At 41.4% G+C, this 20,045-nt stretch overlaps 1 protein-coding gene across 1 annotated transcript in view; it reads left to right on the top strand.

The window, feature by feature from the left end:
- atp8b3 (ATPase phospholipid transporting 8B3) overlaps positions 1-20,045 on the top strand; it is a 122,900-nt gene that overhangs the window by 85,815 nt on the left and 17,040 nt on the right. The window contains exons 21-27 of the mRNA XM_072594085.1: positions 1,442-1,517; positions 3,081-3,225; positions 6,489-6,765; positions 11,282-11,505; positions 13,249-13,332; positions 15,462-15,707; positions 18,594-18,732. Coding sequence (XP_072450186.1) covers positions 1,442-1,517; positions 3,081-3,225; positions 6,489-6,765; positions 11,282-11,505; positions 13,249-13,332; positions 15,462-15,707; positions 18,594-18,732 — 1,191 coding nt within the window. The remainder of the gene's footprint in view (positions 1-1,441; positions 1,518-3,080; positions 3,226-6,488; positions 6,766-11,281; positions 11,506-13,248; positions 13,333-15,461; positions 15,708-18,593; positions 18,733-20,045) is intronic.

The raw sequence follows: 20,045 nt of genomic DNA, 5'->3' as shown, positions 1-20,045 counted from the left end.
ACACGGGGAGAATGTGCAAACTCCACACAGTCAGTCGCCTGAGGCGGGAATTGAACCCGGGTCTCTGGCGCTGTGAGGCAGCAGTGCTAACCACTGTGCCACCGTGCCGCCCACCAAGACACAAGGCATCTTACAGAACAGTGGAAATGTCACAGGATTTATCGATCCAAAGACCCAGGCTGATGAGTTCACATCACACCTGTGCTGAGGTGAAATTTAAAGTTAATTAGTGAATCTGGAATTGAAAGCAAGGGTTGGAGTCACCGACCTTGCAGTCTGAGTCAGAAGGCCGGACTGGAAAAGGGTCTGTTTCTTTCTGGAAGGAAGGTCGAGCTTTGTCTGAGGATCACATGCTGCTTTCATTAGCCGTGCATACCTGGGTAAAGTGACCAATCTCATGCCTTGACAGGCAGCTGGATGTTGGCTCTGTCACTGACTCAAGGGGTCAGAGGTCCTGCTGCTAGATTTAAGGGCACTTGCCCAGGCTGGAACTAATCATCATTACTGTCCCAGTGATTTTACAGCACTCCCAGGACTCCTCCATTGACCTCACTCTTTAGATTCAACCATGTTACAACTGTATTCCACCAAATAAGTGGAGTTGCAGAACAAACGTCTTAAAATTCCAACCAACAATCATGAACAAAATGATGACAGAAAAATCATTGTCACTATTTCCCACCCACTCCCCTTCCTCAGCATTAATAACCATACTGTAACACCCTTGCTGTCTTGTCCACACACTGTGCCTGCCTCAATGCACCTTACTCCCCTTGACTTGCCAGGAGTGGTTGGACAGCTGCATATGATCTCTTGTCTCCACTTACTCTACCACAGAATCCACAATTGCTCCAATACAAAAAAAACCAGTCAGGTCTCAGTTTGGCAACATAAACTAAAGTCTCTGATGTGCTTCGGCACATTTCTGATCTTAATTCAAATGACTGCAAACTTAAACCTGGCTTATACAGTCTGACTTTAACCCTATAGGCTGTTGCTGTCCACCCAAAACCTCAAAGAATCCCAAAGCATTGCTCTGTGACACCTCACTCCCATGTTAATGGAACACAGAGGAACAGTGCCATTTGAGAAGAGAAGAGAGCAAAAACCATTATCCGACTGTTACAGTATCGAGGCATCATCTTCAGACTGGGAGATTGCACGAAATCTGTGACCATGGTATAAGATGAATTTGAGCACTGTTTCATTCCCTGACACAGAAATTGTTACAGCTGCAATGCAGAGTTGAGAGCCACAGCAGAACGCAGTTGCTGCTGATGTGGGCAAATACATATTTTCAACATTGGAATATGGGTCAATAAAGCCTTTGGGAAAAGCATGTGATTCCGAGATGCTTACTAGGTAGACAGCAACACTTTTTGAATGAATAACAATTACCTTTTTTGTAATTTCATTTATTTTTTTTCCCCATTTTCAACAGAAACGGCAATTAATATTGGATATTCCTGTAAGTTACTCTCGGACCGAATGGTGCTTTTTGATGGGCATGATATCAGGTCAGTAATGAGGAGTGGTGTTCCCTGTTAGTGAATTGCTTCAGCAGTGTGGTGTAGCTGCCACAATATAAGGGGTGTGGAAGAAAGCCTTGGCATTGTGGGGAGGTGTGAAAATGCTTTGGGTGTCTGTTGCTATGACATTACTATGTCTGACTAGCACTGAGTGGGTTAGGACTGAGGGATCTCACAGAGTGGGATTCTCTGCATCCCAGCCTTCCTGCTCTGGGTGAGGCACAGAGAGAGAGAGAGATGATTGGAATCTGCTGTTTAGAGTCATAGAGAGTCATTGAGATGTACAGCATGGAAACAGACCCTTCGGTCCAACCTGTCCATGCCAACCAGATATCCCAACCCAATCTAGCTCCACTTGCCAGCGCCCAGCCCATATCCCTCCAAACCCTTCCTATTCATATACCCATCCAAATGCCTCTTAAATGTTGCAATTGTACCAGCCTCCACCACATCCTCTGGTAGCTTATTCCATACATGTACCACCCTCTGCATGAAAAAGTTGCCCCTTAGGCCCCTTTTATATCTTTCCCTTCTCACCCTAAACCTATGCCCTCTAGTTCTGGACTCCCCGACCCCAGGGAAAAGACTTCGTATATTTATCCTATCCATGCCCCTCATAATTTTGTAAACCTCTATAAGGTCACCCCTCAGCCTCTGACGCTCCAGGGAAAACAGCCCCAGCCTGTTCAACCCTCTCCCTGTAGCACAGATCCTCCAACCCTGGCAAAATCCTTGTAAATTTTTTCTGAACCCTTTAGGCATGGGCCTAAATCCAGGCCTTTGGAATGCACACTCAATGAACTGTAGTAATTCATGGCACCATGATTAGATACAAAGGTGAGGTCGTGGTATAGTGGCAGTATCAGTGGGTTAGATATCCAGAGGCCGCTGGGGAGGTGAGTTTGAATCCCACTGGGGCAAACGATGAAAATTGTACTTGATTAAAACTTTAGAATTAAGATAGTCTCGAGGTAACCATTGTTGAAAATAGTTCTGTTTAAGGGAAGGATATCTACCTGCGTGTGATTACACAGCGATGTGTTTGACTCTAATCTGACCTCCGAATGGACATTTCATTCATAAGCAACCAGGGATAGACAACAAAAGTTGGCACAGCCAATCACATCTCATCAATGAATGACACAAAATCGAATTGTGTTGCTCCCTAAGCACGTGACAAAACCTTTCGTTTTAAGGCTTGAGTACAAAATGATCATAATAAAGATTATTAATATCCTTGGCAGCGTGAGAGTGCACTGTTCTCCCCCTCTCCCATCTCCTGTAAGCTGCTTTTATTTCTAATTGTAGCCTGGGTTCAAGTCCTGCCTGCTCCAGAGATATGTCAGAACACATCTGAATAGGTTGATGAGAAAGTATCCAGGGACTTTTGGAATGATCAGTAGCTCATTCACTTTATTAAATGTAAATAGTGACTAGTCAGAATGTTTTACAGACCTCTGACTTAACTGCAAGAGCGTGGGCTGAGGGATCCTGTGTGAAATGTGAGCCAACAGTAACATAGTGCACATTTCTGTCATTTCACCACCTCAGCAAAGCCTTGGAGATGTTACAGAAGAGCAACTACATATACAAGGATAACACCATTGCAACAATTTCTGGGGCCATAAGCAACAGTGAGCAGCCTGACCTGCTCTCGTGTGACAACAAGGCACTGATTATCACAGGAAGCTTCTTGGTAAGCTACACATTCCTTCGACTTATTTACTTTTAGACTCTATTAAGCATTATTTTACCAAGAAATAGCAATTATGTTGTGTGCAGATCTTAACAGTGACCAGGAAAATGGGAGAATTATCGATCTTCCAATGGACTTTGCTGTAACACTCACACAGAACATGACATGTTATGTAGCATGATCCAAATCTGGAGCTGAGAACAAGCAGAGGAAGTGACATCAGTGAGATAATTGCATTGAGGAATGAAACTAATCGAAAGAGAGCTGTGTAGATTTCCAGTTTAATTTCCAGTGTGTACTACAGGGCAAGAGTTATAGCTGGGGGCAGGGAAATTATGATGCGTTGAGGCATGACTTAGGATGTGTGGATTGGAAAAGTAGATTCCAAGGCAAGAGCGTAATTGATATGTGGAACTTGTTCAAGGAGCAACTATTGAGTGTCCTTGATAAGTACGTACCTATCAGGCAGGGAGGAAAGGGTCGTGTGAGGGAGCCGTGGTTTAATAAGGAGTTGGAATCCCTTGTTAAATGGAAGAGGGCGGCCTTGGTAAAGATGAGGCGTGAAGGTTCAATAGGGGCGATTGAGAGTTATAAGGTAGCCCGGAAGGACCTGAAGAGAGAGCTAAGAGCAGCAAGGAGGGGACATGAAAGGTCCTTAGTTGGTAGGATTAGGGAAAACCCTAAGGCTTTCTATAGGTATGTTAGGAATAAAAGAATGACTAGGGAAGGAATAAGTCCAATCAAGGATAGTAATGGGAAGTTGCGTGTGGAGGCTGAAGAGATTGGGGAGGCGCTGAATGAATACTTTTCGTCAGTATTCACTCAGGAACAGGACATTGTTGTCGATATGAATACTGAGGCACGAATAAGTAGAATGGATGGCTTTGAGATATGTAGAGAAGAGGTGTTGGAAATTCTGGCAAGGGTGAAAATAGATAAGTCCCCTGGGCCTGATGGCATTTATCCTAGGATTCTCTGGGAAGCAAGGGAGGAGATTGCAGAGCCATTGGCCTTGATTTTTGTGTCCTCTTTGTCGACAGGAGTAGTCCCAGAGGACTGGAGGCTAGCAAACGTGGTTCCCTTGTTCAAGAAGGGGAGTAGGGATAATCCTAGTAACTATAGGCCAGTGAGTCTCACTTCTGTTGTGGGCAAAGTCTTAGAGAGAATTGTAAGGGATAGGATTTATGCACATCTGGATAAGAATGATGTGATCAAGGATAGTCAGCATGGTTTTGTGAAGGGCAGGTCGTGCCTCACAAACCTTATTGAATTCTTTGAGAAGGTGACTAAGGAGGTAGATGAGGGGAAAGCGGTAGATGTGGTATATATGGATTTTAGTAAGGCGTTTGATAAGGTCCCCCATGGTAGGCTACTGCAGAAAATACAGAGATATGGCATTGAGGGTGAGTTGGAGGTTTGGATTAGGAATTGGCTCTCTGGAAGAAGACAGAGGGTAGTAGTTGATGGCAAAGGTTCATCTTGGAGTGCCGTCACTAGCGGTGTTCCGCAAGGATCTGTTTTGGGACCATTGCTGTTTGTCATTTTTATAAATGACCTGGAGGAAGGGTTAGAAGGTTGGGTGAGCAAGTTTGCGGATAATACGAAAGTCGGAGGAGTTGTAGACAGTGAGGAAGGATATGGCAGGTTACAGCGGGATATAGAGAAGCTGCAGAGCTGGGCAGAAAGGTGGCAAATGGAGTTCAATGTAGCTAAGTGTGAAGTGATTCACTTTGGTAAGAGTAATAAAAAGATGGATTACTGGGCTAATGGTAGACTACTTGGTAGTGTGGAAGAGCAGGGGGATCTTGGTGTCCATGTACACAGATCTCTGAAAGTTGCCACCCAGGTAAATAGTGCAGTGAAGAAGGCATATGGCGTACTGGCTTTTATTGGTAGAGGAATTGAGTTCCGGAGTCCTGAGGTCATGCTGCAGTTGTATAAGACTCTGGTGCGGCCGCATCTGGAATATTGTGTGCAGTTTTGGTCGCCATACTATAGGAAGGATGTGGAGGCACTGGAACGGGTGCAGAGGAAGTTTACCAGGATGTTGCCTGGTATGGTAGGAAAATCCTATGAGGAAAGGCTGAGGCACTTGGGGTTGTTTTCATTGGAGAAAAGAAGGTTTAGGGGTGATTTGATAGAGGTGTACAAGATGATTAGGGGGTTAGATCGGGTTGACAGTGAGAACCTTTTTCCACGTATGGAGTCAGCTTTTACAAGGGGGCATAGCTTTAAATTAAGGGGGGGTAGATATAGGACTGATGTTAGGGGTAGGTTCTTCACTCAGCGAGTCGTAAGTTCATGGAATGCCCTGCCAGTAGCAGTAGTGGACTCTCCCTCTTTATGGGTATTTAAGCGGGCATTGGATAGGTATATGGAGGATAGTGGGTTAGTGTAGGTTAGGTGGGCTTTGATCGGCGCAACATCGAGGGCTGAAGGGCCTGTACTGCGCTGTATTCTTCTATGTTCTATGTTCTATGTTCTAATTCCTGGGATTAGAGAGTTATACTTTGACAACAGAGTGAGTGAAGTGGACCTTTATTGTCTGGAGTTTAGAAGAATAAGAGGTGACATCAATTAAAATGGTAAAAATTGTAGTGAGTATGAAAGGGCACACGCTGGGCTAGACTTCCCTTATCTCATCCTGCACCATCTCCCATGATTATGATTTCCTTTTTATATCCTATTGCCTGGCCTACAACTACAAATAGTTGTTTCATTTTTCATATTAGCATGTTATCAATTTTTTTTTATTGTTGGGGCTGACCATAATAGTTAGTCAAACCAGTTGTTCGCATTTTTTGATTAATCTGTTGAAATGTAAATATTTCACTGAGGCCTACAAGTTTATTTTTAACGTTTCAGCATAAATTTCTTAAGATTTAACACAGTTTTGAAGTCTGGATGTCTGTTCTGCTTAGCTCCCTTTTATACTCTTTACATCTAGACTTGAAGGTGTTGCTTCTAGTCATATTCCAGTCGTTCTTATTTATCTGTGAGGGAGCAGTTAATTACCTTTCTACCAGGTTACTTTGCAAGGTCTCTTGGTCTTGCAACCATGTTAGTTCAATTTCAAATTTGGATAAGTTGTATCAAATATATACACTTAGACTCGTTCAAAAGTGTTCATGGACTGTCAGTGGGAGACAGTGGGGAAAGCGTTGTGGAATAATGCCTCCCATTAGTGAAATGTTTAATTACAAATATCAGTCCCATTTCAACTCCACTTGTTGAATTTGTAACATTTTCCAATCTACATTTAGAACAAGTTCACACGACGCTTGAAGCAATCGAAAAGGAAGAAGACATCTTGCTGGAAGTTGAGAACTGTCATTCACCCAAAATCAAGAGAGGAAGTTGACTGTGAAGAGGAGGCTCATGAGAGAGCATTTGTGGAGCTGGCCTGTCTGTGCAAGTCTGTCATCTGCTGTCGTGTCACTCCCAAGCAGAAAGCCATGGTGGTACAGCTGGTCAAAAAGTACAAGAATGCGATCACGCTGGCCATAGGGGATGGAGCGAATGATGTTAACATGCTGAAAAGTAAGAATAAACTCTCAAAGCCATAAAGAGAGAGACACAGCTAAGGTACAAAGCCATAGAGCAGTGTTAGATCTACAGCATGGTAACAGACCCAACTCGTGCTTGCTGACCTGATATCCTAAATTAATCTAGTTGACTAGTTATCTAATCAGCTAGTTAACTTCAGTTGTTAATCAGTAATTGCAGTTTTACAGAAGATCAGTGTGAATATGAGGAAGGAGGGGACAATGCGTGAGCTTGGGACAAGATGGGGTAGGTAAGTTGAGGGGGATGGGAACCTGTTCAAGCCACCCCAGTACAATATCCATGGAAATCTCAATTTGTGTGTCCTGTCTATATGATGGGAGCCTAATCTGGTGGGAAGAGTTACATTACAGGCAAACAGGAGTGGGAGTTCAGGTGATGGGGGAAAAACAAACTAAAGGTTACGAAGAGTGAACAGGGGAATATCATTCAATGATATGTGCCGAAAGAACCACTGGCACCAAGTAGTAGAATAAAAGCATGGACTTGATGGGCTAAATGGCCTCTTTTTGTGTTGTAATACTCTGATATTCTGTGACTGCAACAATCAGCATTATTTCAGAGACATTGAGCATTTAAAAGAATGGTAACATTATGGAACACACACTGGAAAGGTTCTGTGAGCCCCTGAAATAACTCATTAATGTTGGTTGATTGATGTTAGATCCCTCTGATTTATTACTAAAAAGGAAAATTTAACCTTTAATAGTTTTGCAATTGGATGCAGGTAGATTATATTAATGGAACGCCGTAGTTGAATGTGGTCCTCGATTCTATGGATTCAGACATTAATCCTCCTATCGCTTACCACATCCTGCATTCTTATTGGTTTCAGGAACTGCTAGGGAATCAGGTAACTTAATGGCCCATTACTCAAAGATATTAGTTTTTAAAGTGATTTCAAGGTCTTTGCCACCATTTCTGAAATCTAATTTGGCATATTAATCATTCTTCAAGTGAAGAACTCACAATTTTCCTTGAATTTTTATCTCTTAATCCTACACCCCCAATTTTTCTTTGAGTCATTACCAGCCTTTGCTTTTTCCTTTACAGTTAAATTATTTGTTAATTTCTCCTTAAGCAAGGCCAATACATAAAAATTGGTCTCAATGTCCAATATTGTTTCATGTTCAGGTGTAGTGTTTACAGGAACTGTGCTGCCACCTGGTGGTTTGTACAATAGTTATTTTTACAACACATTAAACCCAAATCTTAAGAATGGCATTTTTTTTTAGGAAACTGTACTGGTTATGAAAACCATGGTAAAAGAAGTACGATCTGTTCCTTTTATTTTCTTTTCAGGGTAATTGAACTATTTCATTTAAAACAGTGAAGCTCAGCAGAAACTAATACAATGTGATTTAAGATCTCGAGACTTTAAGAGGGAGATCAGTCTTCAATTGTGCTGCTTCAATAGGTGATAACATTTTGAGACCCAGTGTTAGGAACAGGCTGTGATATTTTAGAAGGTTAATGTTGTTTGGTGGATGTCACACCAATCCTAGTATTTAATAAACAGGCAAATCAGATATTTCGAACCCAGATTTTGTGGGACGTTTTCTACTTTACATATCACCAGGACCTGGGAAGAGAGCTTAAAATTGTGGTGGAAGATTGTTGAGCTTAGTAATAACAAGGTATCATGGAGAAAGAAATGAAAACGGCTTGAAATGTTGATGGTTTTATACTGTTAGCTTTGCTTCCAAATAAAGAAACAACAGTTCTGGCTCCTCATCCAAACAATTTCTATGATTAATCCAAACCTAAAAGTGATAGAGATTGGTTCATCCTCAGAATACAATCAAAAGATCAAGCATTCATTTGAGAAAAGGATCCCAGAACTGTTCAGTGGGATACAAGATGACAGCACAGGCTGGGGGTGATGGAGGGAGAGACAGTGTAGGATAGAGGCTGTGGTTGAGGGGGGTGGGATGAGAATTTCCTCCTCTCTAAACTTAAAAGGAAGGAACTTCCTTTAGTGTAGATGATGTATATCGAGATATACAGATGAAAAAGCAGGGAACAGAGGGATATGGGCCATGTGCAGGTAACTGAGATTAAATTAGAATGGCAGCATGGCCAACACAGACACAGTATTGCACTGCACCATGTTCTATTGTTGGGTGATCCAATCCCATGAGTTTCCTACCCGGGGGTATCGTGTTAAAATGACTCCTACCTTGATTGATCTTTTCTCCTCCTCCCTTTCCATCTCCTGTTCTTAGTTATTGAGGGGATGCAGGTTATGGGGTGAAGGCAGAAGAATGGAGTTGTGAAACATAACCCTGATTTGACAATATGAAAAGAATACTTATGAAGACTATTTTCCAGTTCAATCATCCTCATTATTTTAAAGTATAATATTTTGTTTTTATCTCCTTAACATTGATTAAATTATGATCAAATGGTGAAGCAGACTGAATGTCCTAATTCTACTTCTGTGTCTTAAACTCTTAGCGTCTTATCCATGAGAACACTGAGTATTCTTTCCCTTTCCCTGCACAGCCCCAATAGGTTCAGTTCTTTTGGTTTATTTTAAATGTTAGCAGCCATAATTTACAACAGTCATTTATTGATATGTGTTGCCTTTAGAGCAAGATGAATTGAATTGAATTGAATTGAATTTATTGTCACGTGTTCCGAGGCACAGTGAAGAGCTTTGTCGTGTGAGCAATACAGGCAGATCACAGAGTTAAGTCGCATAGATAAGTAAATAATAGGTAAACAATGGCAAAAACAAAAGCACAGGTACAAGTGAATATTAAGAGTTTGTGAGTCCATTTAGTATTCTAATAACAGTAGGGTGAAACTGTTACAAAACCGGCTGGTGTGTGTGTTCAGGCCTCTGTACCTTCTCCCCAATGGTAGAGGTTGTAGAAAAACATTGCCAGGGTGGGGTGGATCTTTGAGAATGCTGGTGGCCTTTCCTTGCCAGCGGGCCTGGTAAGATGGATTCTATAGATGGGAGATTGGCCTTTGTGATTGTCCGGGCCGGGTACACCACTCTCTATAACCATCTCCGATCTTGAATGGTACAGTTGCCATTCCAGGTGGTGATATATCCAGACAGAATGCTCTCGATGGTGCACCTATAAAAGATGGCAAGGGTATTCACCATCATTCCAAATTTCCTCAGCTGCCTGAGGAAGAAGAGACGTTGTTGGGCCTTTGTAACCAGTGCATCCACATGAAGAGCCCAAGAAAGCTTGTTGTGGATGACCACTCTCTGGAGCTTGACACTCTCTACTCGTTCCACCTCTGTGCTGTTAATGTGTAGGGGAGCATGAAGTCAATAATGAGTTCCTTGGTTTTGCCAACATTGTTCTCAGTGCACCATTTTTCAGGTCTTCCACCTCCCGACTGTGGTCTGTTTCGTCACCATCTGAGATTCGACCGACTATGGTGGTGTCATCAACAAACTTGTAAATGGCATTCATCTGGTATTTGGCAACACAGTCATAGGTATACAGTGAGTACAGTAGGGTGCTGAGTACACACACCAGGGGGCTCCAGTGCTGAGTGTTAGTGAGGATGAAATATTGTCCCCAATCCTCACTGATATGCATAAAAGGTGAAAAATAGATATGCTGATTGGACAAATCTTCAAGATCATTCAAGATCCAGTCCCAAGTTGGCTCTGTTTTTATGGTGTTGGGTTGGTGTTAAGTTTATTTCCCATTTCTACCTGCCCAGTGTTATGGACTAGGCCAGACCACTCAAAACATTCTTAAGCAGGCAGCACCAGATCATAACTTAGCAAAACAAATTGCCAAGTGTACAGTGGAAATTATCCGGAGCAAGATAGCTAGGTTGATTACTAGATTTTAAAACACAAAAAATGTATTCACAAAGTTACATAATGAAGCACAAGAACAGAATAAAGGACCCCGACAGAACACAGACTATCCAACTAGACTTAATTATGCTCTTCTGAAATACACAACAGTCCCAATAAGTAAACTCTCTTTAAAATCCAGTAGAACTGGAATACATGCTTACAGGTTGAAGTTGAGAGGCAGAAAAGAGAGAGGGTTTCCACATACTCCCTGTTAAACCTCCCAGTTCAAGACTGAACGAAAACTGCTCAGTCTATTTAAAGAGCTGACCACTCCCCTTTCACTATACAGGTCACTTATAAAATATGACCACTTTGGCCTGAAGTCTCATCTGTTTACATATAAACAAAAGGCCTTTCAAAATCCTTTCCATCTCTGTACCAAACCAGACTGATTAGAGCCCAGCCTGGTTTATTACCCCTCCAAAAAAAACACAAGGGCAGAGTCTCCTTGAACCAAGGAACAGCTTTTAGAAAAAACGGAACAAGTTTTGTGACACCAGGAGGAGGTGCAAATCAACCAGCCTCTCGAATGTCAGTAGGTTTGACTCCACCAGAGTCAAAAGAAAAATATCATTCCAGAACCTGCGAATGGTCTGAGACTGAGTGTGTTCCTGTTCACAGCGAGTGATTTTACAAACTGTTGTCTTTCCCCAGCGGCACATATTGGAGTTGGGATCAGCGGACAGGAGGGCATGCAGGCTGTTTTGTCCAGCGATTACTCACTCGCTCAGTTCCGCTACCTTGAGCGGTTGCTTCTGGTTCACGGACGATGGTCTTACTTAAGGATCTGCAAGTTCCTGAGATATTTCCTATACAAAACATTTACGTTTTCCTTTGTCCAAATCTGGTTTGCATTCTTCTGTGGATTTTCTGGTCTGGTAAGAAAACATGTCTTAATGTTGCTGATATGCTTACCTGATGTTCCGAATCAGTGGGAAGCATAGGATTTCTGAGTGGGTGCAGTTAGCAGCTCTGTTTGAGAGCTTTCTAGGCCAGGACTTACCTGACTTCACACAACCAAAACTCAACATGTTTATTTGGTATAAAACAAGCCTGATTTGACAATATGAAAAGAATACTTAAGGAGACTATTTCCCTCTTGAAAACTTGACCAGGTGAGATCTGTAAACTGTCTGAGAGGGACCTGGCTCCCTCAGCTCTCCCGTGCCAACCAGCTCCCTCCCCAGTTTCCTGAAGTTTTAGTGTGGGCACACTGCTAATATTCTCCAAATTGTGAAAAGTCCATATGTGAAGCTACTGGTTCTTTACCCCACCAACCTTGGTGGGCTTGGAGATGTGGCTAGCCTGGATTTTACATGAGAAAGATTGATCTTGCTCCTCCTATTCTATCTTCAGCCCCTTGACCTCTCCCCTTACAAAACATGAAGGTGTTGCCAACAAGAAAACCAGCTTCTTGGAGACTTTTTAATCACACTACCCACAGTCTAAAGGAAGTAATGCTATCGTACACTTTGACAACCTCTCTACTATTGATGAGCTGTTAGCACCATGGAGATTTAACAGCATGGAAAGAGACCCTTCTGCTCATTGTGCTTGCACCAGTCATCAATAATAAAAATTCACAGAATTCCTATAAGTGCGGACATACGCCACTTGGCCCATTGAGTTCACACTGACTTTCCAAAGAGTGTTCCATCCAGACCCACCCCCTACTCCTGTAACCTGCATTTCCCATGGCGAATCCACCTAGCCTGCGCATCCCTGGACACTATGGGCAATTTAGCATAGCCAAGCCACCTAACCTGCACAGCTTTGGACTGTGGGAGGGGAAACTGGAGCACCTAGAGGAAACTGACACAGACACAGAGAGAATGTGCAAACTCCAGACAGACAGTCGCTCAAAGATGGAATGGAAACTAGGTCCCTGGTGCTGTGAAGCAGCAGTGCTAACCACTGAGCCACTGTGCCATCCCATCCTTTCCATTCTCATCCCAGTTTCCAGTACTTGGCCCATGGTCTTGTATACTATGTTGCGTCAAGTGCTCATCTAAAGATTTCTTCAGTGTCTTGAAGGTTCTTGCTTTTATGTCCCTTTCAGGCAGTGAGTTCCAGATACCCACCACCTTCCAGGTGAAAAACATATTCTTCAAATCTTCCCTGAATCTGCTACTCCTTAACTTACACCTGGGTCTCCTGGCTAAATGACCCATCTACTAAGAAAAAACATTTTTCCTTATCTATATCCCTCATAACTTTGCACATCTCAGTCGGGCTTCCCCCTTAGCATTCTCTGCTGTACGAAATATAACCCCATCCTATCCAGTCTCTCATCAGAGCTGATACATTGGTTACTGATTAGTTACTCAATTTTCCCAGCTGGTATCAATTCATCATCAGCATGTTGTTTTGCAGTGTAAGTGATTCTAATGATTGAATTGTAACAGACAAGTAGTCAAAAGGTGTTAATTCTCAGTCAGAAACTAAAGAAAACAACTCAAATGCAAAATGTATTCTGCCCTGCCCTGTGTTCTATCAAATCTCCAGTTTGTCAATCAATCTAAGTTTATATCGAAATAGGATTGCTTTAACATGCTTTGTATCAGCTTGTTCTTTAACCTGCACAATAACCTTCAGAATCCTGATCTCTGTTTTCTCTAAAGTCTGTCTTTGAGAAGTGGTGCATCTCTTTCTACAAAGTGGCATACAGCTGGCTGCCTGTCCTCCTGTTGGGAGCACTGGATCAGGTAAGGGGCCATCAAGCTTCTGTGTTCATCAGATTCCGCAAGTGAAAATAAACAAGGCATTCTCCAACAGTGCAAGTGATGGTCAGAGCACTGTGAAGAAAATTGTAACACATTGCTAAATTGAGTCAGAAGTCACATGACACCAGGCAACAAGTTTATTTGAAATCACAAACTTTCAGAGTGCTGCTCCCTTGTCAGGTGAAGTGACACGTCAAATAAAGTGACATAGTGGTTATATCACAGGACTAGTAATCCAGACAGCCAGGTTAATGCTCTGGGAAGACGGTTTCAAATCTCACTTTGGATCCAGCAGAATTTACATTTGATTAATTAATTAACCTGGAATTGAAAGCTAGTCTGAATAATGGTGAACCTGAAACCATTGTTTGATGTATAAATCCACCTTGTTCACTGATATCTTTTAGGAAAGAAGGTCTCCCATTCTTACCTGGTCTGGCTTACAAGTGACTCCAGACCAATGCAATTGACCTTTAATTGCCCTCTGAAATGATCCAGCAAGCCACTCTTTTCAAGAGCAATTAGAAAGTGATGCCCACTTCCCTTGAAAGAATTAAAAGAAATTCGTACCTCATAGAGATGTACCCTTCAGGTAAATTCCTTCATTCCAGATATCCTAAATTAATCTAGTCCCATTTGCCAGCATTTGGCCTATATCCTTGTAAACCCTTTCCATTCATATACCCATCTAGATGCCTTTGAAATGTTGTAATTGTACCATCCTCCACCACTTCCTCTGGCAACTCATTCCATACACACCACCACCCTCTGTGTGAAAGGTTGCCCCATAGGTCTTCTCCGTCTCTTTCAACCATCCCATGTTACAGTGGGTTTCATGTTCTTATCAATAGTTAAAGAAGTTCCTCCTAAATTCTTCACTCGATCTTATTGTGGATACATCCTACTCATGGTCCCTTACAATGTAACCAAATTATTTAGTTGTTTACCCTAGCCTTGAAAACATGTAAAATTGAGAATAAAACAGCCTCTGGTCGTTATCTATCCATATTCTTTATTTGTTTTTCCATGACACTGCATGATTCATGATGGGGACATTATTTCTTCTGGTTTGTGTAATCAATCACACCTCAAACTAAAAGCTGTAAGGATTCCATCCCGTTTAACTCCATCCCCTGGACAACTTAAAGGAGATTTCCTGTTTTATTGGAATTCACATGCACGTGGTCAATGGTAGATCCATCTCACACAGTAGTGGATGAGTTTCCAGTGTTAATGTTAAATAATTGGACAGTTGGCATAGTCTGGTGAACACCTTTTACATCTAGGGGCTTGGAAGAGGAAATATAGTTAAAAAGAATCAGGGACAGATGCTAATGCTCAGATGGGCCCATCAACTTCTAAAACACAATGATGTCAATCAGTGCTCAAAAATCACCAAAATGGAAGGATCTTAGCTAAATATGGCCTGTTGATTTCTATCTGATTTCGATAAATACATCGTTCACATCTAGCACTTTCCTAGTAATATGTACCGCACATCTCTGATAGTCATGGCTGCCATTTATTCCTTTATAACATTGATTTTATTTTCTTGCTTATTTCCCCATAAATAATTGAGCAACCGAAAAGAAATTGCTAGGTGTGACCCAATTGGTCAGAGTTGGGTTTTGATTTTCTGCTGAAGGTGCAGTGGCTCCCCAGTGTAACTGTGAAGCAATCATGTTTTTGGCCGAGATAAGCCCTCCCAGGTTTAGTTGATTAAACCACACTCACTGTCAAAATAAACACCCACATTTAAAGGGGCCACACCTCTGATTGACAGCATTGTCCAATCAAAGTGTCTACACCATATCTGCCATTGCTATCTTGGAGCTTGCAATCCCAATTGTTAATCACATGACCCCACCCTATGAAGTAAGGTATAACTTGTGTACAAGCCCTAAGTAATGTCATTCCGTTGAATTGGTTGTATTGCCCACATCAAACCATTTGCTCTATAATGATGTTTGAGTTCCCAGACTACTGTTTGAACTCAATGACTCCAGACAACTAAGAAACATTGATATAATATTTTATATTAAATCAAGTTTTGGATTATTGGACATCCCAATGCTGTGATCTGATGATTTCCTATCTTTCTGTGTTTGCAGGATGTAAGTGACAAACTAATTACCAAGTGTCCAAAACTCTACAAGATTGGACAATGCAATGAACTCTTCAATTATAGGATCTTTTTAATTACTCTATTTCACGGTCTTCTCAGTTCAGTAGTTATATTTTTTATACCATATGGAGCATTCTTGGATACAACAGGGAAAGATGGCGTAGCAGTCTCAGATTACCAGTCTTTATCAACAACTATTGGCACTGCTGTGGTAATTTCTGTTAATATAGAGGTAAGTCCATAATTTAACCTTTGGCCATCACAGGACTACATAGTAGAGTGTACATTAATGACTATTTATACTAAGAACTCTATTGAGAAAATATTTTTTTGAAGTTCAAATTTGCTGATCAATTAAGTCAGTGTTTCTTTGATCTGTGGATCATCTGAGAGAGGTGGTTATAAAATAAAGTGGAAGATGGTAATTGTAATGTCACTGGATTAATTATGTGGAAATCTTGAATTGAAGACTTACCTCAGTAATGGTGAGAATGATACAATCATTAATTGTTGTAAAAGCCCGTCTGGTTCACTAATGTCCTTTCAAGGTAGTAAATATCTCATCCTTACTCAGTCTGGACTACTTATGACTCCAAGTTTGCAGCAATTTTAACTGACCGCTGAAATTCCTGAGGAAACCACTCAGATCAAGGCAATTAGGGAAGGGCCAATAAAATGCTGACCTTGCCAATGATGCCCACATTGTATCAAAGAATAAGCAAGGGTGCATATAGAGCAGGGCTGGGCTTCTGAGTAGGCTATATGGACAATTGGTTAAAGCCCCCTCCGGTGTGATTTGACAAATGTTAAGGGAGTCTGGATCCTTTTACATTCAATCTTCGAGATGCAGAAAATTATGAAGCATGTCTCAATCCATCCTTTAATTGGTCTCCCAGTACTATCCCAGATGATTGCTTTACAAACTGAGCAATGCAAATTATCCTCGTAATTATATGGGTTTTAATGACTCTGTTTGGAAACCATGTTTTTACATCTCTATTCACTTCTCCTTGAAAAACAACAAAGCACAGGCTTTGATATTGAATGAATGACCAGTGTCTTGACAAACATTACAGAAAGGATAGGCGATCTCTCCAGTAAGAAGCAGTTACACTCATTACATTGACATTTGTTATGGATCAGGCCAGATCCCTCAAAACATTTCAAGGATGTAGCTGAGACCCTAACTTTGCTAGTTGTTTATACATGTGTAAAGTGGCTATTCCAAGAGAGATAACACTGGTCAAACCACTTAGTTTTAAACAAAACAGACTTTATTTACAAGATTACCGAATGAAACACAAACAAAAGAAAACATAATACCGAGTAACTTAACCTATCCGAAAACCCAACAGCTCATCCCAAATTACTAACGCTGTTCCCAATAGTTGCAACAACTTCCATAAATACCCTTTTATGGGAAAATCAAACACAGGTTCTTAACAGGAGACAAGTCGGAGAGAGATTATCATGGACCTGCTTCTTTGGGTCTAGCAGCTTTTACAACACAAGTGCTCAAAACCAAACCAAACCAAGCTAGAGAAAAGCTGAGCTGGGAAAACTGGCCACACCCCTTTCATTGTACAAGTTATTTTTTCAAAAACTTGAAAGCCTTTTACTGAAGCAGTATCTGTTAGGTATAATCAAACTGGGCCTGAAACCCTTCAACTTAGACTTTTTGGTATCTGTCTTTCATGACCTCTGAAAAAAAACTAAGGACAACATAACCTTGTTAAAGGAAATGCTTCATTACACATTTATAAGTAAGTGCCTGTTTTTTCAAGGTATTACAGACATTATTTATGTGCCCCACTTTTATATTGTAAATGTTATATGATTTAATTTAGTCATGGATCTGTGATTTCTACTCCAGTTGAAAATATCCTTTAGCCAAAAATATTGGTTTAAGCGATGGATGTGATTGTACTTGAGTGTGATCATTTTGCAGATGACACCAAAATTGGAGGTTAGTGGTCAGTGAAGAAGGTTACCTCAGAATACAACAGGGTCTTGATCAGATGGGCCAATGGGCTGAGGAGTGGCAGATGGAGTTTAATTTTGATAAATGTGAGGTGCTGCATTTTGGAAAGGCAAATCAGAGCAGGACTTATACACTTAATGGTAAAGCCCTGGGGTGTGTTGCCGAACAAAAAGACCTTGGAGTGCAGATTCATAGTTCTTTGAAACTGGAGTCACAGGTAGATAGGATAGTGAAGAAGGAAAATGCCTTTATTGGTCAGAACATTGATATGGGAGTTGGGAGGTCATATTGTGGCTGTACAGGACATTGGTTAGGCTACTTTTGGAGTATTGCGTGCAGTTCTGGTCTCCCTCCAATCGGAAGGATGTTGTGAAACTTGAAGGGGTTCAGAAAAGATTTACAAGGATGTTGCCAGATTTAGAGGATTTGAGCCAAAGGGAGAGGCTGAATAGACTGGAGATGTTTTCCCTGAGCGTCGGATGTCGAGGGTTGACCTTATAGAGGTTTATAAAATCATGAGGGGCATGGATAGGGTAAATAGACAAAATATTTTTCCTGGGGTGAGGGAGTCCAGAACTAGAGGGCATAGGTTTAGGGGGAGAGGGGAAAGGTATAAAAGGGACTTAAGGGACAACGTTTTCATGCAGAGGGTGGTGCATGTGTGGAATGAGCTGCCAGAGGAAGTGGTGAAGGCTGATACAATTACAACATTTAAAAGGCATTTGGATGGGTATATGAATAGGAAGGGTTTAGAGGGATATGGGCCAAGTGCTGCCAAATGGGACTCGATTTAATTTAGGATCGGCATGGACGAGTTGGAATGAAGGGTCTGTTTCCATGGTGTACATCTCTATGACTTGATTTAAACACTTCTATTGTGGTCCAGTTCAAAGGATTCTGAGGAATTAAAGTATTTTGTTGCACTCTGAAAGTGATGGACATATCCAAGAGTCAACTGCAGCTAGATTGATTAGTATTTAGATATGAAATAATTCTCTTGTATATCTAGAGAGCTTTCTTTTCAAATGCTTAATTGTCTAAATGAAAGCAGTTTCATGCAGAAGTGTTGAAAAGTAAAGGTAGTTTGACTTCTGTAAATCTCTGAATATTCAAGGTAATAATTTATTCTCTCAACAGGTTATGTTAGAGATTTCATATTGGACAGTTCCCACTGTTTTGTCTATCATCATCAGTCTTGCACTATACTTTTGCATCACCTTTCTAACCCAAAGCACCTTCTTGACTCAACTAGCACCAGATATGTTCCAGTTCCATGGTAAGAAAGCAACTTAATGTTTAGGTTTGTTGATACTTAACAGCAGATAAGTGAATTATTTTAGCAGTTTAGTCAATGCAAATTTGCAACAGATTGCAAGATTAACTGATAGAATACAAATTTGTACCTCAGTTCCAGGTTTTTCACTGAATTCATTGGGGTTGAAGAGAATATTTTCTTAGCTTTGAGAAATCTTCCAGCATTTGTCACTCTCTAGTGCTTCAAATGACCTTAGAATCGTAGAATTGCTACAGTGTGGGAACAGGCCATTCAGCCCTACAAGTCCAAACCGACCCCCCCCAAAGAATAACCCACCCAGACCCATTCCCTTACTACTCTACATTTACCCTCAACTAATGCACCTAACCGACAAATGCCTGAACACTATGGGCAATTTTTACCGGTGGCCAATTCACCTAACCTTCACATCTCTGGAATGATATTTCTGTGGTTTCAAGCAGTCCCTAACGCATCTTGCGTCTTTCTTACATGTTTATCCCCTCTGGCCTTTTATTGTGTTATGGAGTAAGCCAGACCATTCGGAACATGCTTAAGCAGGCAACCCCGGCCCATAACTTTGCAATTTGTTTCGGTAAGTGTACAGTGAAAATTACCCAGAGTGAGGTAGCTAGGTTGACTACTAGATTTTAAAGCAGCCAAAAATGTATTCACAAATTTACACAACGAAACACAAAGAACAGAATAAGGAACCCCCACCCCACAGAACTCAGTCTATCTAAACAATGGTGTTCCAAACATACACAACAGTCCCAATAAGCAAACTCCCTTTAAAAGCCAGTATAAATGGAACACATGCTTACAAGGTTGAATTGAAAAGCAGAAAGAGAGAGAGAGAGAGAGAGAGAGAGAGAGTTTCCACATAGCTCCCTGTTGAACTCCCAACCAGTTCAGGATTGAACTAAACTGCTCAGCTGGAGAGCTGACTACTCTCTTTCATTATACAGGTCACTTCTAAAACATGACCACTTTGGCCTGAAGTCTCACCTGTTTAAATATAAACAAAAGGCCTCTCAAAATCCTTTTCATCTCTGTACCAAACCAGACTGTTCAGAGCCTGACCTGTTCAGAGCCCCTCTGAAAAAAAATCAAAGACAGAGTCTCCTTGAGCCAAGGGTCAGCTTTTAGAAAAAAAGGGACTAGCTTTGTGACAATTGATCATTTTCAATCTGCACTAAAATGTTAAGAACATTTAAAGGAAATCACAAGAATAAAAGCAAAATACTGTGGCTGCTGGATAGCTGAAATTATAACAGAATGCTGGAAAAACTCAGCAGATCTGGCGGTATCCACAG

Source organism: Chiloscyllium punctatum, chromosome 24, assembly GCF_047496795.1.
Source record: "Chiloscyllium punctatum isolate Juve2018m chromosome 24, sChiPun1.3, whole genome shotgun sequence".
Classification (NCBI taxonomy): domain Eukaryota; kingdom Metazoa; phylum Chordata; class Chondrichthyes; order Orectolobiformes; family Hemiscylliidae; genus Chiloscyllium; species Chiloscyllium punctatum.
The sequence above is the reverse complement of the archived record's forward strand: the minus strand, read 5'-3'. Positions and strand labels throughout refer to the sequence as shown.